The 25,395-nt window shown below is 41.7% G+C and overlaps 1 protein-coding gene across 1 annotated transcript in view; it reads left to right on the plus strand.

Annotated features, from left to right (window-relative positions):
- Positions 1–25,395, plus strand: part of LOC126335344 (neuroligin-4, X-linked-like) — a 397,024-nt gene that overhangs the window by 279,097 nt on the left and 92,532 nt on the right. Inside the window, exon 8 of the mRNA XM_049998528.1 lies at positions 5,651–5,769. Within this exon, the coding sequence (XP_049854485.1) occupies positions 5,651–5,769 (119 nt within the window). The remainder of the gene's footprint in view (positions 1–5,650; positions 5,770–25,395) is intronic.

Consider the following 25,395-nt stretch of genomic DNA (forward strand, 5'->3'; position numbering starts at 1 on the left):
TTCTTCATCTCCCAGTACCTACTGCAACCTACGTCCTTCTGAATCTGCTTAGTATATTCATCTCTTGGTCCCGCTCTACGATTTTTACCCTCCACGCTACCCTCCAATACTAAATTGGTGATCCCTTGATGCCTCAGAACATGTCCTACCAACTGATCCCTTCTTCTGGTCAAGTTGTGACACAAACTTCTCTTCTCCCCAATCCTATTCAATACTTCCTCATTAGTTACGCGATCTATCCATCTAATCTTCAGCTTTCTTCTGTAGCACCACATTTCGAAAGCTTCTATTCTCTTCCTGTCCAAACTATTTATCGTTCATGTTTCGCTTCCATACATGGCTACACTCCATACAAATACTTTCAGAAATGACTTCCTGACACTTAAATCTATATTCGATGTTAACAAATTTCTCTTCTTCAGAAACGCTTTCCTTGCCATTGCCAGTCTACGTTTTATATCCTCTCTACTTCGACAATCATCAGTTATTTTGCTCCCCAAATAGCAAAACTCCTTTACTACTTTAAGTGTCTCATTTGCTAATCTATGTTCATCTTATATCCTCCTTTCAAGACACTGTCCATTCCATTCAACTGCTCTTCCAAGTCCTTTGCTGTCTCTGACAGAATTAGAATGTCGTCGGCGAACCTCAAAGTTTTTATTTCTTCTCCATAGATTTTAACACCTACTCCGAATTTTTCTTTTGTTTCTTTTACTGCTTGTTCAGTATACAATTTGAATAACATCGGGGAATGGCTACAGCCCTGTCTCACTCCCTTCCCAACCACTGCTTCCCTTTCATGTCCCTTGACTCTTATAACAGCCATCTGGTTATTGTAAATAGCCTTTCGCTCCCTGTATTTTACCCCTGCCACCTTCAGAATTTGAAAGACAGTATTCTAGTCAGCATTGTCAAAAGCTTTCTTTAAGTATACAAAAGCTAGAATCGTAGGTTTGCCTTTACTTAATCTATTTTCTAAGATAAATCGTAGGGTCAGTGTTGTCTCACGTGTTCCATCATTTCTACGGAATCCAAACTGATCTACCCTGAGGTCGGCTTCTACCTGTACTGTACTACTTATACTTGTAGTATGATAAAATGTGACATTTTCACTATAAAATTAATATATTTATAATTATACTTAAATATAAATAGTTCCTTAACTTCTTCATTGTTAGACTCTAATTATAAGCCATTTAGCTATTATAATAGAATAACAAAAATATTATACCTAAAATAAATACTATCACAAGTAAAAAAACTAAAATCTTAAAATTTAAATCTTAAGACCCCTGAATGGAGTAAATTGTATAGATAAGCTATGTACTCTTTCACTTCCTAAGAGTCACCTCAGTCATAATAGAAATACTTTGATGAATAATAATCTGTCAGCACCTAGAATATCAACAAGTAATGAACCAGTTATATGAAAAGAAGTGTAATAACCCATGCTATCTTAAACTTGAAAAAAAAATTATCATCAGACATTGAATAATAAATAAAGAAAGGAGAAGAATAAGAAGCTGTTAGACCAGTAAAAATGATGTAGAAAATGATTAAACAATTTATTCACCTTGAGCGATCTCAAAAATTTACAAAGAACGTAATACCACATAAACACATTTCTTTCCCCTGTTCCTGTCAATCGTTTTCTAGTGCTCTCTCTGAAACTGTCTACAACGTCTGGTCCTTTCCGTTTATCCAAGTCCCATATTCTTAAATTCATAGCTTTTTTGCATTTTCTTCAGTTTTAATCTACTGTTCGCAACGAAAAAATTGTGGTCAGAGTCCACATCTGCCCTTGGAAATCTTTTGCAAATTAAAACCTGGTTCCGAAATATCTGTGTTACCTTTATATAAGCTATCTGAAATGCTTCAGTGTATCCAGGTCATTTCCACGTATAAACCTTCTTTCAAGAGTCTTAAACCATGTGTTAGCTATGACCAAGTTATGGTTGGTTGGTTGGTTGGTTTGGGGAAGGAGACCAGACAGCGAGGTCATCGGTCTCATCGGATTAGGGAAGGACGGGGAAGGAAGACGGCCGTGCCCTTTGAAAGGAACCATCCCGGCATTTGTCTGGAGCGATTTAGGGAAATCACGGAAAACCTAAATCTGGATGGGCGGACGCGGGATTGAACCGTCGTCCTCCCGAATGCGAGTCCAGTGTCTAACCACTGCGCCACCTCGCTCGGTGACCAAGTTATGCTCAGGGCAAAATTCTACCTGGCAGTTTCCTCTTTCATTCCTTACTCCCAGTCCATATTCCCCTACTTCTTTTTCTTCTCTTCTTTTCCTACTGTCCAATTCCAATTCCAACCCCCATGACTGTTAAATATTCGTCTCCATTAACCATCTGAACTATTTCTTCAATCGCATCATACATTTCTTCCATCTCTTCATCACCTGCGAAGCTAGCTGGAACATAAACTCGTTCTACTGTGGTAGGCGTGGGCTTCGTGTCTATCTTGGCTACAACAATGCGTTCACTATGCTGTTCGTAGTTTATCAGCGTTTCAATTTTTTTTTATTAATTATTAAGTCTACTCCTGCAGTACCCTTATTTGATTTTCTGTTTATAACCCTGTAATCCCCTAACCAGACGTCTTGTTCCTTCTGTCACAGAAATTCACTAATTCCCCCTATATCTGACTTTAACCTGTCCGTTCCCCTTTTTAAATTTTCTAACCTACCGGCCCGATTAGGGGTTCTGACATTCAATACGTTGAATGCCAGTTTTGTTGCTCCTAATAACGACCCCCTCCTGAGTTGTCCCTGTCCGGAGATCCGAATGGAGGACAATCTTACTTCCGGAATATTTTACCCAAGAGGACACCATCATCATCAATTAACCATACAGCAGAGCTGCAGGTCCTCGGGATAAATTACGGCTGTAGTTTTCCCTTGCTTTCAGCCGTTCGCAATACCAGGACAGCAACGCCGTTTTAGTTTGATACTGCAAGGCCAGATCAGTCATCCTGACCGTTGCCCTGAAGAGACTACTGCCTCTCTTCAGGAACCACACGTTTGTCTGGCCTCTCAACAGGTACCCCTCCTTTGCGGTGGCACCTACGGTACGGCTACCTGTATCAATGAGGCACGCAAGCCTCCCCACCAACGGTAAGGTCCATGGTTTTCCTTTCGTCAGTTAAATCCAATATCTCTTGTGTTATTCAAGGATTTCTACTAGGCCTTGTCTTTTTACCTATTTGATCCTTAGCTCCTTCAGTAATTAATTTCTTAAAGCTACCCATTCGTCTTTTACTGTGTTCCTTTCCCCTGTTGTAGTCAACTGCTGCCTAATGATCCCTCTGAAGCTTTCAACGCCCTCTGGTTCTTTAAACTTATCTAGATCCCATATCCTTAATTTCCTACCGTTTTTCTATTTCTTCAGGTCATAACCAATAAATTGTGGTCAGAGTCCACTTCTGGCTCTGGAAATTTCGTACAATTTAAAATCTGATTCCGCAGTCTCTGTCTAACCATAATATAATCAATTTGAAAGCTTACGGTGTCTCCAGGTGACTTCTATGTGTACCACCACCCTTTATGATTCTTAGACCAAGTGTTAGCGATGATTAAATTATGTTAGTGCAAAATTTTGCCATACAGCTTCCTCTTACATTCCTTTCCCCCAGTCTGTACCCACCATTTTTCTTTCTCTTCCTTTTTTACTATCCAATTGCAGTTCCTCATCAGATTTAAATTCTCGTCTTCTTTAACTACCTGAATTATTTCTTCTTCCTCATCATGCACTTCTTCGATATCATCATCATCCGGAGCTATTTAACTGTAAAGTAGCACTACTGTGGCAGGCGTCGGCTTCTTATCTATATTGGGTACGATAACGTGTTCATTAATCTCTTCATAGTAGGGTACTGACATTGCTATTTTCTTATTCATTATTAAACTCACTCCTGCCGTACCCCTACTTGACTTCGTATTCATAACCCTGTATTCACCTGACCAGAAGTCATGTTCCTCCTGCCATCGAACTTAACTAATTCCCATTGTACTTCAACATATTTATTTCCGTTTTTAAATCTCCTAACTCACCTGCCCGGTTATGGGATCTAAAATTCCATGCTCCCATCCTTAGAGTGTCAGTTTTGTTCTTCCTGACGACGACACCCTCCTGAGTGGCCATCGCCCGGAGATCCTAATGAGACTATTTTATCTCCGGAATATTTTACCCAAGAGGACGCCATCATCATTTAATCACACAGCAGAGCTGAATGTCCTGGGGAAAAATTAAGGCTGTAGTTTCCCCTTGATTTCAGTAGTTCGCAGTACGTACACAGAAAAGCTGTTTTGATTGATGTTACAAGGCCAGCTCTGTCAGTCATCCAGACTGTTGCCCCTGTAACTACTGAAGAGGCAGCTGCCTCCCTTCTGAAACCATACGTTTGTCTAGCCTCTCATCACATACCTCTCCTCTGTGGTTGTACCTATGGTACGGCTATATGTATAGCTGATGCATACAAGTAACCTCACCGACAGCAAGGTCCATGATACATGGGAGTGTGAATCCAATAGCAGATATAAAAAATGAATACACATGCCTAACAGGTGAAGACGCATAATGAGAAACGACGTATTGCTGAGATATAAACAACACAAAATCGTACATTAATTTTAGTTACAAAAAAGAAACACAGAGAAATCTCATGGAAAGGAGGTATAAGGCATTCTGTAGAAAGAAAACTAGAGCAAGGATGACCGTTTGAGCCCGAGAACGTGTAGAGATCCGATTTGTCGGTGAAACAAACTAAGATGTAATCACTTAATTAGCAAACGGCAGTTAAGTATACACCGGGAACGATAATTTGCCTCAATCATGATTATAGATTCAATCAGTTATTACCACAAAGTATTAAACGTAGTTAAGGAAGATTTAGTGTTCGCAAAACATTTACTCGTTTCGTAAAGTAGCCCCACATACTTGTCGTGAAGGGACTGGAATAAGTATGTAGCGTTTACAAATTCGTATCGCGAGAAAGAGCAACATTTTCATCCTCCTATTAAAGAAGAGGTAGGCTGACGACTTTTTCAACGCACAGAAAAATAGTTTTCGTTACCATCTCCACTGTCGGAAGCGCGGCCCGTGTTACTCACACGAGAGTGCTCCATCACGCTTCAGCAACCACCAGAAAAGTTCCTTGTCCGCACACAGACTTTACTTGCAAAGCGCTCTGCGATAGTTAGCATCACATTCACAACTCATGCAAAGCAAAGCGGTCTACGTAGCTCAACTCAGGGACGAAACACATCGTAGTAGTGTTGAGATCGATTGTGGGAAACACAAAGTTGCTTTTCATTTCTCCAAATCGTTCAGTTAGTTCACTATAGTCTTATCCCAGTATGGTTCCTAGATCACGACTACAAATAGTCCTTCCTTCTTATTTATGGCTTCGTTTCTAACGACCTTACCGCCTTCACACTCCCCCTTATTTCACTATTACGTAATTTGCTTACCGGCTCAATTTTGGTCGTTAATGGGTTTATTTTATCTTTCTTTTGTTGAAGCCACTGCTAACTCCTGTATTTGTAAATAGCAGTTTTGTTCATTTTCAGTTTTTTCCCCGTTTCACTCGTCCGTTGCCACATTATAGCCGATATACTGTGAGGTTGTACTTGACGGTGATGTTACAGGAATCCGAACGAGCATCAGAAGCAGGAGCCGGTTTTGGCGGGCTCCAAAGAGCGGAATCGTTTCCGAAGCATCGTCTGGGACGAGTACGACGCCGTGCATCAGAAGTACCTGGAAATCAGTGAGTAAAATCTCTCCACCCATTCTGTTAATTTTACAAGTCTCCATCGCGAAAGCGATGATATCTTCTGATATATGTGTTTCTAAAATGAAACACTTACTTCCCCAAAAGTGTGAAGGCACGGTATTTCGTTCAGCATAAGTCTGAAACAGGACAAATTCAGAGGTGTGTTGCAACGTCCGTCCATTCCTGTCGCTACATATATACCCTGTAAATTTTTGTGCAATAAATCTTGGAAGATAATTTTTAGCAATGTAAGGGATTTGTTAACTTACGTCATTCGCGTTTTATTGACAAATGACTGTCTATATGCCTCGGGATTTGACAGAGTGACGGAAGTGTACTGAAAAAATTGTAAAAAGATTTTGGGGTAGGCTGAAAGGACATTGTTGTTGTTGTGGTCTTCAGTCCTGAGACTGGTTTGATGCAGCTCTCCATGCTACTCTATCCTGTGCAAGCTTCATCTCCCAGTACTTACTGCCACCTACATCCTCCTGAATCTGCTTAGTCATCTCTTGGTGTCCCCCTACGGTTTTTACCCTCCACGCTGCCCTCCAATACTAAACTGGTGATCCCTTGATGCCTCAGAACATGTCCTACCAACCGATCCCTTCTTCTGGACAAGTTGTGCCACAAACTTCTCTTCTCCCCAATCCTATTCAATACTTCCTCATTAGTTATGCGCTATAGCCATCTAATCTTCAGCATTCTTCTGTAGCACCACATTTCGAAAGCTTCTATTCTCTTCTTGTCCAAACTATTTATCGTCGATGTTTCACTTTCATACATGGCTACACTCCATACAAATACTTTCAGAAATGACTTCCTGACACTTAAATCTGTACTCGACGTTAACAAATTTCTCTTCTTCAGAAACTCTTTCCTTGCCATTGCCAGTCTATGAAAGGACGTAAGACTAATAAGATTTGTATACGAGAGAGAAAGCGGTACTAAGGGTTGCCGAAGAGGGAACTGTTGGTACTAGCATTGGAATTGTTTCAGAAAAGAATGGTGCTTGTTGCCAACGCTTTTCATTATTTATGCTGAGAAACTATCATACAGATTATTAGAAATAGTAAGGAGCATGACAGGACGACAAAGGATAAACAAAGTTAAGTTCGCAGATGATCAGACGGTGTTGGGTGATTCAGAGGAGTGAAAAATAATTTAAGATTGATAATGGCAAAAGTGTGTGGTTTGAGGCTAAACGTAGGAAAGACGAGAGTATAATGAGAATCAGCAAATAAGAAACATTGTACTGCAAACACCGTTCGTAGATAATAAGTTATGTAATTCTTGTGTAATTAACTAACTGATTCAATTTTGAATGTTTACTCTGTGCAGTAAGAATTTTCTATTAATGCTTATGACCGTGCATATGTTATTTGTACTCGTTATTTGGGGAACATTTTTAATTTTGTATGCTTTAATCTGATTGCAAAAGTTGTTGAAAGAATCTGCAGTTTGCGATAAGTATTTCTGAGCAATGAATCCCATTGACATAGTGCTAAAGTGTGTCTGGATCCGTCTTCTACACTTAAAGGGGTAGTGCCTGGAGCCAGTAATGAGTTCAGTTTACCTGCATCATGATGTCAAATCCTGGTTGGGTGCGACGCTTCTTTCATGATGACGTGACTATAAATTGTCGTTGCTGTATTTTTTATGCAAAGATTATTAAATTAAAGAAGAGATCTACACAATTAGTCGTTCCCTTGAGTTTAAATTCTTACTCACACTTTTGTGGCAACGCGTCGGCAGGTGCATTTACCTGCGTTCCACGCTGTGGTCGCATGAACTTTACCCAGGTGCTCACATCAACTAATGATACGCATTTTACGTCTCTGTCAGATGTGCTCAATACTGTTGTGAACAATTCTTATTCTGTATCGTACTTTTATATTTAAACAGCTACATCAAAGGAGCACCGAGTTCAGGAACCAATTCAAATACTCATTTACCTATAAAGAATTTTAATCATCTGAGGATTAATTAAAAAGAGTGGTGATATCTAAGGTGTTTAAGGATATGGTTACATTAAAAAATGTCAAAACGTCGTTAGAAGTAAAGATATTGAAACAAGTAAAATCTTGTAGGAATTTAGAAACCTTGGTGACAGAAAGAGGAAGCTGTGTGAAGGAAGGTAGAACTTGATTATTTGTGAGTTAAAGAGGTTTTGGAGAAGTGAGGATTGACTCACAGCAAAAGTAATTTCGGTAAAATTAAGAAAGTGATTCGATAATTGTTTAACCTTGTGTGTTATGTGACTTGGCGACGAATCGTGAGCATTTAGAAAGAAAAAGGAAAACGGTTTGGGCGGTTTTGAAATTTGTTTGTCGTGAAAATGATGAAAATGGAATGAATTGACATACGACGAATGAAGTCGTATTTCTAAGAAAGCAAGCGAAAAAATAATTAGTAAAAATGATAAAAATTACGAACAAAGGTTTACTAGAACACATACTGTGGTGAAATTACCTGCAACGGAGACCCATCGAAGGAAAGATTGCGGGGAAGAAAGTACGTGATGATGAAGATATGGAATTCTTGATGGTGAAAAGAACGGGCGAAATTACAGGATCTTAAGGAAGAAGTACAAGGCAGAGAACTGATGAGAGCGTCAAGGAGAAAGCTGTCGTAAAGGCTTCCACATAGAAGAGAAAAGATAAGCCTCGGTGCGTGCCTAGCCTCTCTTACATTTTCTTATTGTGCTAAAGCGACATATAAATCGAAGATAGAAGAGTTACTTGAACATATCCCTCAAATATCTATTTTTAACTCTTACCAAAAAGGCTTTCTCGAGAACAACGTCGTCTCTCTTCACCAGGATCTCTGTAAGGCTTCCACATAGGCTACACCAAGCTGCTACTATCTTACGTGAAGGTCTCAGATGTTTTTTATAACTATTTAAGAACACCATACTCGGAAGTACATGCAAAAAAATGGTTCAAATGGTTCTGAGCACTATGGGACTTAACATCTGTGGTCATCAGTCCCCTAGAACTTAGAACTACTTAAACCTAACTAACCTAAGGACATCACACACACCCATGCCCGAGGCAGGATTCGAACCTGCGACCGTAGCAGTCGCGCGGTTCCGGACTGCGTGTCTAGAACCGCTAGACCACCGCGGCCGGCGAAGTACATGCACACCACCCTCTTCCAGAACCCTAAGGAAATACCTATATCCCATTTGACTCACTACTACTGAACCCGCTTTTTTACTTCATTCGATTTCCTATCATTTCTTAGTATTTACCATAAACATACCACCGTGGTGACGGACTCCAGATCTTTACAAGTCATATGGTAGTCTGATAATACTGGGTTTACGTCCATTGGTCAATCATATACTTCCCCACATTAACAGAGAACTACCATTAAGTGCACCAGCTGGAAATAAGTCGTTCTGTGTTCCCGTACATTCATCCGGCAGCAGTACTTCCCTACGGACGACAGCTGATCAGCAAATAATCTGAGTGTGATGATGACTGCCCATTTAAATCTATCCCAGGTACGTTCGATAGGGTTCATGCCTGGAGAACATGCTGGTTACTCTAGTGGAGCGATGTCGTTATCCTGAAGGAAGTAATTCACAAGATGTGCACGATGGGGGCACGAATTGTCGTCCATGAGGACGAATGCTTCGCCAATATGCTGCCGATATGGTTCCACTATCGGTCGGAGGATAGCATTCACGTAATGTACAGCCGTTACGGCACCTGCCATGGCTACTAGCTGCGTACGCCGGACACATAATGCTACCCCAAAATAGCAGGGAAACTCCACCTTGCTGCACTCGCTGGACAGTGTGTCTAAGGCGTTCAGCCTTACCGGGTTGCCTCCAAACACGTCTTAGAAGATTGTCTGGTTGAGGGCATATGCGACAGTCATCGGTAAAGGGATGGTGATGCCAATCCTGAGCTGTCCATTCGGCATGTTGTTGGGCCCATCTGTACCGCGTTGCCTGGTGTCTTGGTTGCAAAGATGGGCCTCGCCGTGGCCGTCGGGCGTGAAAGTTGCGCACCGTGCAGTATATTGCGCACAGTTTGAGTCGTAACACTACGTCCTTCCTGCATTATTCAACATGGTGGCATTGCTGTCAGGGTTCCTCGGTCATGCACTTGTAACCTCCCCCTCAGTTATCGACCTTAATGACAGTGAAAAATTAAACCGCGTGTACCTAATGGAAATTTGGGAAAAGCAATCGTCACCGAAGTTAATCTGTCGGTAAAGAGGGAGGAAAGGGTTACATCTAAATGAAAGGATAAATGCAAATGAAACTGGTGGAAATTAATTTTGAAAAGGGGTAAAGTTAATAAAGAAAGTAAATGTGCGCCCGTTACGTTAACAATTAACTAGCGGTAATTAGATATTTAAGATTTGGGAAAAATTAAGGTCACCAGTCCTGTGGACAATTACTATAGTAACTGAAAAAGAAACGTTATTGCACATATAATTAGCACTAAAAGCGTGGCAACTGAAGGTTGACACGTGTAGTGTGAAAACGGAAAGTTTGTCATTAGTAATAAATTTCGCTACACTCTGACTTAATTTAGCAAAAGAATACTAAAACCTGAAAATTGAAAGTTAATTTAGTGACTGAAATTAATAGTGAGCTTTGTTTCTGAAGCACATCGAAATTCAGTAAAATACGGTTAGTCTTGGGCTACCTCAACATCATTTCAAAAGCTACTTGAATCTACGCAATTTAGAAATAAGAGATTTAACTTTGAACTTGTATTAAATGATTCTGAACAATTAACAATAGTAAAATTTAGTACGTACCTAGCTGAGCTGCAGTCACAGGTAAGATAAAATACGGTAACAAAACTCGCACTCTTAATTTGTGCTTGTGTAATCTAAATATTGTAGCCAGATATGAATACCTTAACTGAACTTTGAAATTAAAGCAGTGAAATGGAATATTACTTTAATGCTGGCGTTTGAATTTCAACGACACTCGGGTTCATTCCGGAAAAGGAGGGGACCCTGCTTGGTAATGCAATTGGGACAATGAGCAACAAATGTTCATGCTAAGTTGCTGTAGTTACGAAAATGTAACAGTTTGAAAAGCTGAGGTCTGCCATACAGTTCTAAAACTTTACGTGCTTCCAGTCTTCCTTGTTGGTTGATTGAAGGTTTGAAGCCGGCGATCGAGGAGGTGGCGACAGTCAGTCATTGTCGTCCGTTGCTGTTGCAGAAGCTGGATGTTGGCGCGCCTTCTTCTGGACACTGTTACGAGGCGAAACGGGCTGTTGATGTGCATCAGCTCATGCTTCCCGTCCGCGACACCGTGTCATAGCGACTCGAGCGCAGTTACATGCTGCCAAACCCCGAAAGCGCTGCAACTCAAGGGAGCGTCCCACAACACACCTGCTCCACTGCCCTCCTCCAGCCAGACTCCACGCGACAGAGTTAACACTACCAAAGATCCTACACTCTTTGGTTCTTCACACGACCTATCGATGTAACCGTTCGATAGCACAGTTTTCCCTTGGCAAGACCCAGCGTAAAAATACAAATAATATTCACAAAATAAACCAATTATACATCGATATATATATATATATATATATATATATATATATATATATATATATATATATATATAGTAAAACAATTACAATATATAAAGACACAGAAATGTCATATCTTGAGGTAACAAAACAAGGAAAAAATGATAGTACAATAGCATTTCCGGCGTTACACACTGCATCCTTTGGGTGGCCTGAGCGAGGTATGTTATCGACAGTTCCTGTCTCTCTTTATCTCCTCCATGTCCGAACAATATCACTATGGTTCACTCGGAGACGCCTGGACACTTCCCTTGTTGAGGGCCCTTCCTGGTAGAAAGTATCAATGTGGACGCGATCGAACCGCGTTATTGACCGTCTAGGCAAGTTTGATCTACAGACAACATGAGCCCTGTACCTTCTTCCTGGTGGAATGACTGGAACTGATCGGCTGTCGGACCCCATCCGTCTACTACGCGCTGTTCACGCATGGTTGATTACATCTTTGGGCGGGTTTCGTGACATCTCTGAGTAGCCAAATCGATTGTGTCTGTGTGACAATATCCACAGTGAAATTATATCTCCGGAGTTCTGGGAACTAGGGTGGTGCAAAACTTTTTGTGATGTGTGTATAACAACATTAATTTGAGATCAAGGTATTTCCTTCTCTTTTATCCTTTCGGACTTCGAGAAACTCCGTGACACCATACACGTTTTAATTCTGTTTCAGAAAACTGCAGTCATTTCGTGTTTCATTTTTGATCTGTTTGCTCAACCAGTTTATTGTTCATTAACACTTACGACTGAATGCTTTTCAACTTAAATCGTTGGTAGTCTTTAAAGGGGCACATAGAATGTTGTAATTGTTAACATATCACTCCACTCTATTAAAGTGACTGTATAGAAATTAGTATCATGATTGCCGGCCGCGTGGTCTCGCGGTTCTAGGCGCGCAGTCCGGAACCGTGGGACTGCTACGGTCGCAGGTTCGAATCCTGCTTCGGGCGTGGATGTGTGTGATGTCCTTAGGTTAGTTAGGTTTAAGTAGTTCTAAGTTCTAGGGGACTGATGACCACAGCAGTTGAGTCCCATAGTACTCAGAGCCATTTGAACCATAGTATCATGATTCAGTTATCCCACAGGAAGGGTCATGAACATATTGATGGATGTAGATGAACAAAAAAAAAGATATACAGGGGTGCATTGTTCAGATATACACTGCATTGTTCACTCAAAGCAGTTACGTCGCGTAAAGATAAGTAGATGGGTAGGAGCAGGAGCAGGAAAAATACTTCGGTACTGCACATAAGTAAAAGTGGTTTACTGGTGCAAAAAATAAGTTAATACATGGTTATATAACTTGCAAAGAGGTGCGATGCTGAGACCCGTCGTATGTAGAACAGAGCTGAAGCGAAGTGTCCCGGCCGTCTGCTCTTGCTCAAACGGGCGGAATCTGGAGTGGAGCTCGTAGATCTCTCCCGCTCCGACTAGAGAGCGCTGTCGTCGGTGTCTGTCGTCGTACCAAGTAGCAGAGCGCACCTAGGTTGTGGCATCGTAGCTATTGATACCACAAAATTTTAAGTGTGTGGAATGTGGAGCCTTCTTCAAAGTGTATAATGTACCTTCAGCAGTAGAGAGAACAATCATCCCAATTTTTAAATGAATAATCTGGTAACTCCGTTAAATGTCTGATAACTGTCAACAGTTACACGAAGGGCGACCAATAGTGCATCACATGGTCACACAACTGTGATGTGCTGTTGGCGATTGGCGAAATTTATTTTCGTTATTGGTGATTGTATGATGAAGTGGTTTGTTCTAGGACCACAGTAATCAGCAGAATTATAATTTTGGTTTTAATCGCTGCCATGAATTGTTGAAAATTTCACTGACCGTTAGTTTATTCCACCTCAAGTATGAAACTCTGCGTGCGCATATCTAAACCGATGATGATGTATGAAAACCCCCCATGAAAGTAGCATAATCGGACAATAATACATCTGACATTAACCCGTAATGTCATTTATGAAGGAAAAAGACAGAAAATTTCAACTCATGTGCTGTGTTTATAATTCTGTAATAAATATTAACGTCACTTCTAATTTTAGTGTGACTTTCTGATATCCCTTAAAGATGCTTCGTAATCATTTTCCAGCACTGACTGAGGTTGGAAAACGTCACCAACTAAAATTTTTCGTCGCACATGAGTCGAGAAAAAAAATGCTACCGCACATACACAAAATGGATTATCCTTTCAGTTCCGCAGTGAGGAAGCTTATGGAATGGTAGCGGAGTATGTGTGTTCTTTATTGTAGGGTAAATTATATCCAATGAAAATTTTATGGAAGCCTGAAAGCACATATCATCCCCCTTTACGGTCAAAATATTAATGTACACTCCTGGAAATGGAAAAAAGAACACATTGACACCGGTGTGTCAGACCCACCATACTTGCTCCGGACACTACGAGAGGGCTGTACAAGCAATGATCACACGCACGGCACAGCGGACACACCAGGAACCGCGGTGTTGGCCGTCGAATGGCGGTAGCTGCGCAGCATTTGTGACCGCCGCCGTCAGTGTCAGCCTGTTTTCCGTGGCATACGGAGCTCCATCGCAGTCTTTAACACTGGTAGCATGCCGCGACAGCGTGGACGTGAACCGTATGTGCAGTTGACGGAATTTGAGCGAGGGCGTATAGTGGGCATGCGGGAGGCCGGGTGGACGTACCGCCGAATTGCTCAACACGTGGGGCGTGAGGTCTCCACAGTACATCGATGTAGTCGCCAGTGGTCGGCGGAAGGTGCACGTGCCCGTCGACCTGGGACCGGACCGCAGCGACGCACGGATGCACGCCAAGACCGTAGGATCCTACGCAGTGCCGCAGGGGACCGCACCGCCACTTCCCAGCAAGTTAGGGACACTGTTGCTCCTGGGGTATCGGCGAGGACCATTCGCAACCGCCTCCATGAAGCTGGGCTACGGTCCCGCACACCGTTAGGCCGTCTTCCGCTCACGCCCCAACATCGTGCAGCCCGCCTCCAGTGGTGTCGCGACAGGTGTGAATGGAGGGACGAATGGAGACGTGTCGTCTTCAGCGATGAGAGTCGCTTCTGCCTTGGTGCCAATGATGGTCGTATGCGTGTTTGGCGCCGTGGAGGTGAGCGCCACAATCAGGACTGCATACGACCGAGGCACACAGGGCCAACACCCGGCACCACGGTGTGGGGAGCGATCTCCTACACTGGCCGTACACCTCTGGCGATCGTCGAGGGGACACTGAATAGTGCACGGTACATCCAAACCGTCATCGAACCCATCGTTCTACCATTCCTAGACCGGCAAGGGAACTTGCTGTTCCAACAGGACAATGCACGTCCGCATGTATCCCGTGCCACCCAACGTGCTCTAGAAGGTGTAAGTCAACTACCCTGGCCAGCAAGATCTCCGGATCTGTCCCCCATTGAGCATGTTTGGGACCGGATGAAGCGTCGTCTCACGCGGTCTGCACGTCCAGCACGAACGCTGGTCCAACTGAGGCGCCAGGTGGAAATGGCATGGCAAGCCGTTCCACAGGACTGCATCCAGCATCTCTACGATCGTCTCCATGGGAGAATAGCAGCCTGCATTGCTGCGAAAGGTGGATATACGCTGTACTAGTGCCGACATTGTGCATGCTCTGTTGCCTGTGTCTATGTGCCTGTGGTTCTGTCAGTGTGATCATGTGATGTATCTGACTCCAGGAATGTGTCAATAAAGTTTCCCCTTCCTGGAACAATGAATTCACGGTGTTCTTATTTCAATTTCCAGGAGTGTATTTAGGAAGACTACAAATCATCCAGATTGTACGATATGCAACATCAGTAGCCACATCCCCGAACTAAGAGATAAAGTCAGAACGAGGAAATATCCACATCTGGTGTGTCATTTGTCATCCTATATTTCCCTCTGGCCTACATTTAACAGTACCACGAAATTCTATGGCTTTGACCATTGAATATTGATGGGAGACTTTCGTTTCTTTACGACAATACAGTGGACTTCGATCCAAGTGACAAAAGGAACCAGTTTAGAAAATTATTTAGTAACCCGTTCCGGAATGATCCACGGCAAACGGAACACAAAGCTAATTAAAACGTGTATACCTCAAGATGAAATCACGTTTGTGGAGTCTTAGCATGAATGAAAGACCTTCTGAAACCAAATAAGCAGCAGAAGCGAAGTTTACTATTTATGGGAGTTTCTCAGCCAATTAATTGAAAAGTCGCAGGAAGTATTAAAAATTACTCATTACTCGAATACATTATGTGCTTTAGATACACACATACCACTATAAATAAAGACGACAGCATCAGTACAGTTCCAGAAATATCGATTCCATTACAAAAAAAATTAGAAACTGGTGTATTTTGTATTTTAATAATAATAATAATGCATGTATCAGAGGGAGACGATATTCCTCGCATTTCGATCCGTTTTTGTGGAATTACTTGCTGAGCAGACGGCCTTGATGCGACTGGAAATGTAAAGAAACTGCTTATTTATTTTTCGAACGTAGTCTTCTGACTTTTGCTTTATAAGATTCGTTTGAATGAGTTTGAGTTTGTAACGTCTCAACATTGTAGAAATATACATAATTGTATTATAGTTATGTATCGAAATCGTTTTTCAATTTCTGTTGAGAAATCAGTTGCAAAATCATTTATTGTGTGTTCGTAACCGTACATACCTTCGCTACAAACAGCATTGGTATTACGTGGCACTGAAAGGCTAGCAATTGCCTCGAAGCTGCGTAACTGGCAGTCATTCTAGTTTTGAACAAGGGACATTCCTCATATCATTCTGACAGGTTATTAGAAAATCTAATCTATTACAGAGGGAGATACGTATCTCTTTTTAAATTATTTAATTATGCTGAAGGAAATACTGCAGTCACAAATTATCTGACCAAAAAAGAATAAAATAATATTGAATTATTTCGTTTTTCAGTCCTGTTAGTATCTTTTAATTATTTTATATGAACATTTGCTGTGCTGCTTCAGCAAATAATATTTGATACGCATGAAATAAATCTGTTTTCAAGGACGTAGATTAAATTGGATTTCGTGATATGGATGCATTTGTTCTGCGTGTGACCCGCAGTTAGTTTTTGTTTATTTGATTAGTTATAAAGACGCTACGAACTAGTTAAACTGTCGCGTATGGGGGACTCGCAGAACTGTACGCCTTTACGAAATCTCTTGTAAGCCGTAATATTGTAACGACAAAAATACGATGAAGTTCAAATCTGAAAGCAAGATCGTCATTTAAGTACAACACTTAGAACCGAAAGCACGTTTATTACCGACGCCAAACTACAGTCAGAACTTTGCTGACCTACTGTACGGAAAGTGTAGCTATGTATAGAAACTACAAATATTCCAGGACGCTGGAAATTGATAATATATCGAATATTGCAGAATATACAAACATCATTAAGGCGATATATTCAAGAACACTCAAGAAATGGTAAATACTAAATAACAATTTCTGGCGGTCGGTTTCGAAATGGGGACTCGCAGCACGCCAAACAGCGATGCCAGCCCCTTCTCGTCGAAGCTTCGAGGTTGTCGAATAGGTCTTCAGTTTCCTTGAACCTCCCATCGTCAAACTACACCGCTGAACTTAAGTAGGGCTTCATACGGAGATCATGGACTGCGTCTCTGCGTTTTCGTTGTCTTGATGACGGGTCATTGTTCTCTACTTCATATGTGACGACTGACAAGCGACGACGGATACGATACGGCCCAATGTAGCACTTCAGTAACATTTCCGATAGTCGCACTTCCCGTACAGGCGTAAAAATCCAAACCAAGTCCCCAGGACTGTATCCCACTGATCAGTGCTTGGTAGTTCATTGCTCTCGGTTCTTCTCCTGGACGTCCAGGGTCCTTACCCCAGCCAGTTGTCTTTTTGCTTCGATCCTGGTAATGAGTTGTTTCACGCAGTCATCCTGAGTACCGTCAGGTTGAAACAGGATCAACGTAATCATTGTCGTTTTGACGTAGTGACTGTGAGAATGTGTGTGAATGTCACAATGCGCAGTAATGTATCCCAGTCTCTCTTATTGGCATGAACGTACATCGAGAGCATGTCTGTCAGCGTCTCATTAATTTGTTCTCAGAGGCCATTCTTCTGTCGATGGCAGGTAGTTGTCATACTGTGGATAATGTCGCAACGCGAAATTAGGGATTCCTCCGACACTATTCTCGACTGGGAAGACTTCTCCACGATCAGTGATGGTTATCATTTACTAATGTGATAAATAATTAAAAACTCTATTTTCCTTTTATTAGTGGGCGTAGCACATGCGACAGTTACCAGTGCTAATACCAGTTGTAGCTGTTGTTAGGCAGTCTGCTTATCGCCAATACATATACTGCAACCAGACAATTGCAGTACCTGACTGTTTAAGAGCTTTGAAAGTCAGACAAATTCTTAACTTCTGACTTCGATCTGCAACCCAACAGTATGTGTCGTACGTGGCTACTGATTCAGGGTGACAGTTACTGAACTACATGACATAAACATAAGTTAGCTGCAAACTACGACGTGTGCACACTTTATTCGCCATGTAAACGTCACTACAGATACTCTGATTTAGCTTATGACATGTTCGATATGCCTGCCATCATTGGCGATGATGTGGAGCAGACGAATAACGAAATTCTGCATGACAAGCTGAAGTGTTGGAACATCGATGCTGTAGATGACCTCCTGAATGTCTGTTATCAGCTCAGCAATGGTTTTGGGATTATCGTTGCACACCTTGTCTTTAATAAAGCCCCACAAAAAGTATTCGCATTTGTTCAGATCCGGAGAATATAGCGGCCAATCGAGGCCCATGCCAGTGGCCTCTGGATATCCCAGAGCCCGAATGCGGTACTCGGAGTGCTCCTCCAGGACGTCAAGCTCTACTGTTTCGAATGGGTCGAGCTCCGTCTTGCATGAACCACATTTAATCTAAATTAGGATCCCTTTGGGGATGAAAACATCTTCCAAAACCACCACCGTGCCAACAAGGAATGTCGCACCGATTATTCCGTGACTGGACCTTGCACACCACACAGTCATCCGTAGAGGGTAAAAGAGACTTCTCGATCGTGAAATTCGGATTCTCGGCCCCTCAATGTGCCAATTTTGCTTGTTGACGATCCTATCCAGTTGAAAGTGGGCCCTGTCGCTAAGCCAGACTATGCATGCGCATACTAATTCCCAATGACCACGCGGCCAACCGTGCTGTTTGAACGTCCTAACACAAACGTTCAGTAGTTACGACGGTTCTATTTCATATTTTTCAATAACTGTCGCCCTGTAGATACGATGGTCTCCCAGAAAGTAAAAAAACAAAACGTTTTAACTGAATAAAAGCGAACGAAAATATAATATTTTATGTACAAAATTACAACGCCTTACTCTAGTTTCAGTGGAGTCGCCATAACTGTCAAGGCACTCTTTTTGCTATGAGACATTTTTCAATGCTCATGTTGTACTCCTCTACCGCCAAATATTTGAGCCAAAGTATCATTTGTTTGATGTCTTCATCGTTTGCGAACTGTTTTCCACCAAAGAGTTCCTTCCGTTTCGAGAATAAGTGCAAGTCACTTGGTGCCAAGTCGGGGCTGCAAGGAGGATGTCCAAAAACTTCCCAATTAAGACGTTGAAGTACCGTATAGTTCCGTAGGATCAAATCGAGGAGGAAATCTCCAGTTTAATTTTATCCATATTTTGCAGCTTAAAAAGTGACTGCATTCCAAACGTTGGAGGTATGATTTAAACAACGCCTTCAGTAACAACTTTTTCGTGTTTCATTAATTACACGATGCATTTCGGACCTTGTGGGTCCATCGTCAGGTGTACTTAGTTCTAATACATGTTTTATTTCTTCTCCTGAATGAGGTGAAATGCATATTCTTGTCATGAAAAGGGTTAATGTTAGGTTATTAATTTCGTAAGACGCACACGGAAAATATGTGAAGAATAGGGGAAAATGAACTGTGTAAACTTACCACATCATCTCCAAGTTCATAGAATGTGTCAGTCATGAAATTACAGTAGAAAAGTAATAACAGATAAAATATAAGCCATAAGTTTGCGTTTACATAATCAACAATATAACACAGGAATCAACTTAATGTTTTAAGGAATTCCTCGGCTGAATAGAAGGAATGGCCCACGAGGAAACTCTTCAGTTTAGAGATGAAAACGCGTGGATTACATTTATCTTTATAAGATTACAACTCCAATTGATTGGTATTATTCACCAATCATATTGAGTGCATGGACGTCCTCGTAACCTGCTGAATTTGATTAGATTAGATTAATACTTGTTCCATAGATCGTGAATACGACACTTCGTAATGATGTGGAACGTGTCAGGTTAATGAAAGATGTCTGTACAAGATATTACATTACACAAAATATTGCATGACACTAATGCTTAAGTTAGTTTTTTTCCCTCCCTTAATTTATATCTAAAAATTCAGCCAATGAGTAGGAGTTGTCATCTAGAAATTCTTTTAATTTATTTTTAAATGTTGGTTGACTATATGTCAGGCTTTTGATGCTGTGTGGTACGTGACGAAAGACTTATGTGGCAGCATAATTTACCCCTTTCTGTGCCAAAGTCAGATGTAACCCTGCATAGTGAAGATCATCCTTCCTCTTGGTGTTACAGCTATGCACACTGCTATTACTTGTGAACTGGGCTAGATTATTAACAACACATTTCATAAGTGAATATATATACTGTGAGGATCCCTAGATCCTTAAATAGATGTCTGCAAGATGACCGTGGGTGGGCTCCAGCAATTATTCTAATTACACGTTTTTGAGCAATGAATACTTATCTACTCAACGATGAATTACCCCAGAATATGATACCATACGAAAGCAATGAATGAAAGTAGGCATAGTAAGCTAATTTACTGAGATTCTTATCACCAAAATTTGCAATAACCCTAATAGCATACATAGCCGAACTCAGACGTTTCAGCAGACCATCAATGTGTTGCTTCCAGTTTAACCTCATCAATGGACACACCTAAAAGTTTTGAAAATTCTACCTTAGCTACAGACTTCTGTTCAAAGTCTATATTTATTACTGGAGTTGTGCCATTTACTGTACGGAAATGTATATACTGTGTTTTATCAAAATTTAAAGAGAGTCCTTTTGCTGAGAACCACTTAATAATTTTGTGAAAAACATGATTTACAATTACATCACTTAGTTCTTGGTTTTTGGATGTTATTACTATACTTGTATCATCAGCAGAAAGAACTAACTTTGCATCCTCATCAATAAGGAATGGTAAGTCATTAATGTATATCATGAACAGTAAAGGACCTAAGACCGAACCCTGTGGGACCCCATACTTGACAGCCCCGCCCCCCCCCCCCCCCCAGTTTGAGGAATCAGCTGTTGTTTTAACATTACATGAACCACTTATTTCAACTTTCTGCATTCTTCCAGTTAAGTATGAATGAAACCATTTGTGCACTGCCCCCCTCAAACCATAATGATTCAGCTTATCTAAAAGATTTCCATGATTTACACAATAAAAGGCCTTTGAGAGATCACAAAAAATACCAATGGGTGGTGTCTGGTTATTCAGAGCATTTAATATTTGGTCAGTGAAAGCCTATATAGCATTTTCTGTTGAAAAGCCTTTCTGAAAACCAAACTGACATTTTGTTAGTACTTTATTTTTACAAATATGGGAGGCTGCTCTTGAATACATTACCTTCTCAAAAATTTTTGATAGAGCTGTTAGAAGAGAGATTGGGCGATAGTTGTTGACATCCAACGTATCCCCCTTTTTATGCAATGGTTTTACAATGGCATATTTCAGTCTATCGGGGAAAACACCCTGCTCCAAAGAGGTATTACATACGTGGCTGAGAATCCTACTTATCTGTGGGGAACAAGCTTTAAGTATCTTGCTGGAAATGCCATCAATTCCGTAAGAGCTTTTACTTTTCAGTGAGTTCATTATTTTACTGATTTCAGAGGGAGAGGTTCGTGGAAATACAGTTGTTTCAAACTGCACAGGTATGGCCTCTTCTATTAGAAGCCTTGCCTCTTCTAGTGAAGATCTAGATCCTACTTTCTCCACAAAATTTAAAAAATGATTATTGAAAATATTTCCAATTTCAGATTGTTTGTTAGAACACTTGTCATTCAGTTTTATGGCACTAAAGTCTTCATGTGCTCTTGGTTGCCCTGTTTCCCTTTCAATAATATTCCAAATTTCTTTAATTTTATTATCAGAGTTACTGATCTCAGACATGATACACATGCTTCTGGACTTTTTAATAATTTTTCTTAGTACCGCACAATAGTTTTTATAATATTGAACAATTTAGGGGTCAGTACTCCCTCTTGCTATTAGATACAGTTCTCTTTTATGGCTGCAAGATATTCTTATTCCTTTAGTTAGCTAAGGTTTTTTATATGTTTTCTTGGAATTATGTTTCACTGTTTTCTTGGGAAAACAATTTTCAAATACCCTTAAAAATGTATCGTGAAATAAGTTATATTTCAAGTTTGCATCGGGTTCCATATACACTTCATCCCCATCTAGCTCCTTTAGTATTTCCCTAAAGTTTGCAGTATTTATATTGTTAATTGAACGCACTGCTTTGAAATTCTGATTTTATATACTGCATGGAGCTATGCCATGTACTGTAACCACTGTGCACCATGATCTAAAAGACCATTCTCAACAGGATAAGCATTTACGTCCTTAAACTTATCTTGTTCTATAAAAAAGTTATCTATCAATGTTCTGCTGTTCTTTGTTATCCGAGTAGGAAAATCAATGACGGAGCTCAAATTGAAAGAACTGAGTAATACTACAAGGTCATTCTTCCTATCACACTCTTTCAGGGAATCAACATTTAAATCCCCACAAATGATAATTTGCTTCCCCCTGTCTGACAGATAGCACAACAAAGCATCCAAGTTTTCTAGAAATAGCTGGAAATTCCCTGAGGGGGACCTATACACTGTTACAATTATGAAAGTGCCATCATTTAGTTTTAGTTCAGTGGCACATGCTTCCATATGTTGCTCTACACAAAATTTTTTGGTTTCTAAATGTTTTGCGCTGTGGAACCTTTTGACATATATGGCAACTCCTCCTCTCATCATATTATCTCTACTTACATGTGCAGCTAATTTGTACCCATTGATGCTAAACTTTTGCATATCAGTGACAATGTGATGCTCAGACAGGCATAGTACATCTATTACATTCTCAGTTTCTATATCTTCTAAACAAAGCAGAAGCTCATCAATTTTATTCTTCAATCCCCCAATATTTTGATGAAATATACTAACATTTTTCATTTTACTTTTGTGAGTATCTTGAACTTTTTTAACATCTTTAGTATTTGCCTGGCTGAGTTTCCCACTGGACGCTGATCTTACACTAAAAAAGAGTTACCACCAAGAGATGTAGTTCCTCCCCCCTTTAAATTTCCTGCTATCAGCCCAGCCAGTTCACCCTTCCCGTTCTTGTTGAGGTGTAGGCACACTATGAAACGAGCACTTTGAAGTCTTGCTACTGACTTCAGAATGATTCCAGTCTCAACAACGCACATTACGCATAAGGGTCGCGAGGGTAAGACAGAAAAGACGGGTAGAACGTCGTTCTTTCTCACCCCAATCCTATTGCTAGTGGAACAGGAAAGGGAATAACTAGTAGTGGTATACGGTTCCCTCGCCACGCGACAGGTTGCAGAGTATGTATGTAGATGTAAATGTAGACATAGTTGTATTCCAGAACTTAGGTGTCAGAACCGAAAGTGACGTCCTGATCACGTGACCAACTTACAAGCAAAATATGGTCTAGTGTTTGGACTATCATTACATTCTTTATAAATTATTCACATACATTCTGTAAGTGTATAAATGTGATATACGATATTATTTAGAATTCGAGCAACTCACTCATTACTTAAAGACGGCTTTCTTTAAGTCTTATGTTGACTAGCCCTAATTTTGGAGCCTAATGCTGCCACGGAAAAAAGGCTGTGAAAAAGTTAAATATGCAATACTTTTGTTTATTACGCTATACGGCATGTGGATGTCGGAAAGGGTAGATTTAATTTTGCCTCCATGTTTTTCGCGTGCGCCTGGCAACGTTATAGCCCCGAAATTCGTTATTTTACTTGTGAAATGAGTACAATAATTCCAAGTTTGTTATTCCAGAGTATAAGTGACCGCAGCGTCGTTTCTTCCTTCCTACATCCGTGGATAATTGGTTACATTGTTTTCGAACTTTTGCAAGGTATTAAAATGCATCATTTCTCACCTGGTATGTGTCCGGAGCCTTTGGGTGTGATAATTTCCTCTCCTAATTCGCCTTCCTATGACTGTATTTTTTTTAAATCGTTTGGTCGATCTTATTCGGTATCTACTTTCGCATTTAGTTCAGGATTCGGAAGGCATCCGCCTGTCATCATTCAGGTTTACATTTTGTTATATAGTTTCTGGATACCGGGTTTCACGAGGTTTTCCCACCATCCAACCATGTTACAAAACAAAAGTCCGGTTGTGCTAAGAGTAACGAGCACCGAAATCTAACATTATGCTTGGTACTTGGAACATGTTACAAACTTAATTTCCAGCATCTTCTACCAATCATTTTTGGACGAGTAGACCCCTCGTGTTTAATGTGTGGTGGGTGGAGAAACTGATACACTCCTGGAAATGGAAAAAAGAACACATTGACAGCGGTGTGTCAGACCCACCATACTTGCTCCGGACACTGCGAGAGGGCTGTACAAGCAATGATCACACGCACGGCACAGCGGACACACCAGGAACCGCGGTGTTGGCCGTCGAATGGCGCTAGCTGCGCAGCATTTTTGCACCGCCGCCGTCAGTGTCAGCCAGTTTGCCGTGGCATACGGAGCTCCATCGCAGTCTTTAACACTGGTAGCATGCCGCGACAGCGTGGACGTGAACCGTATGTGCAGTTGACGGACTTTGAGCGAGGGCGTATAGTGGGCATGCGGGAGGCCGGGTGGACGTACCGCCGAATTGCTCAACACGTGGGGCGTGAGGTCTCCACAGTACATCGATATTGTCGCCAGTGGTCAGCGGAAGGTGCACGTGCCCGTCGACCTGGGACCGGACCGCAGCGACGCACGGATGCACGCCAAGACCGTAGGATCCTACGCAGTGCCGTAGGGGAGCGCACCGCCACTTCCCAGCAAATTAGGGACACTGTTGCTCCTGGGGTATCGGCGAGGACCATTCGCAACCGTCTCCATGAAGCTGGGCTACGGTCCCACACACCGTTAGGCCGTCTTCCGCTCACGCCCCAACATCGTGCAGCCCGCCTCCAGTTGTGTCGCGACAGGCGTGAATGGAGGGACGAATGGAGACGTGTCGTCTTCAGCGATGAGAGTCGCTTCTGCCTTGGTGCCAATGATGGTCGTATGCGTGTTTGGCGCCGTGCAGGTGAGCGCCACAATCAGAACTGCATACGACCGAGGCACACAGGGCCAACACCCGGCATCATGGTGTGGGGAGCGATCTCCTACACTGGCTGTACACCTCTGGTGATCGTCGAGGGGACACTGAATAGTGCACGGTACATCCAAACCGTCATCGAACCCATCGTTCTACCATTCCTAGACCGGCAAGGGAACTTGCTGTTCCAACAGGACAATGCACGTCCGCATGTATCCCGTGCCACCCAACGTGCTCTAGAAGGTGTAAGTCAACTACCCTGGCCAGCAAGATCTCCGGATCTGTCCCCCATTGAGCATGTTTGGGACCGGATGAAGCGTCGTCTCACGCGGTCTGCACGTCCAGCACGAACGCTGGTCCGACTGAGGCGCCAGGTGGAAATGGCATGGCAAGCCGTTCCACAGGACTACATCCAGCATCTCTACGATCGTCTCAATGGGAGAATAGCAGCCTGCATTGCTGCGAAAGGTGGATATTCACTGTACTAGTGCCGACATTGTGCATGCTCTGTTGCCTGTGTCTATGTGCCTGTGGTTCTGTCAGTATGATCATGTGATGTATCTGACCCCAGAAATGTGTCAATAAAGTTTC

This window comes from Schistocerca gregaria, chromosome 2, assembly GCF_023897955.1.
Source record: "Schistocerca gregaria isolate iqSchGreg1 chromosome 2, iqSchGreg1.2, whole genome shotgun sequence".
Classification (NCBI taxonomy): domain Eukaryota; kingdom Metazoa; phylum Arthropoda; class Insecta; order Orthoptera; family Acrididae; genus Schistocerca; species Schistocerca gregaria.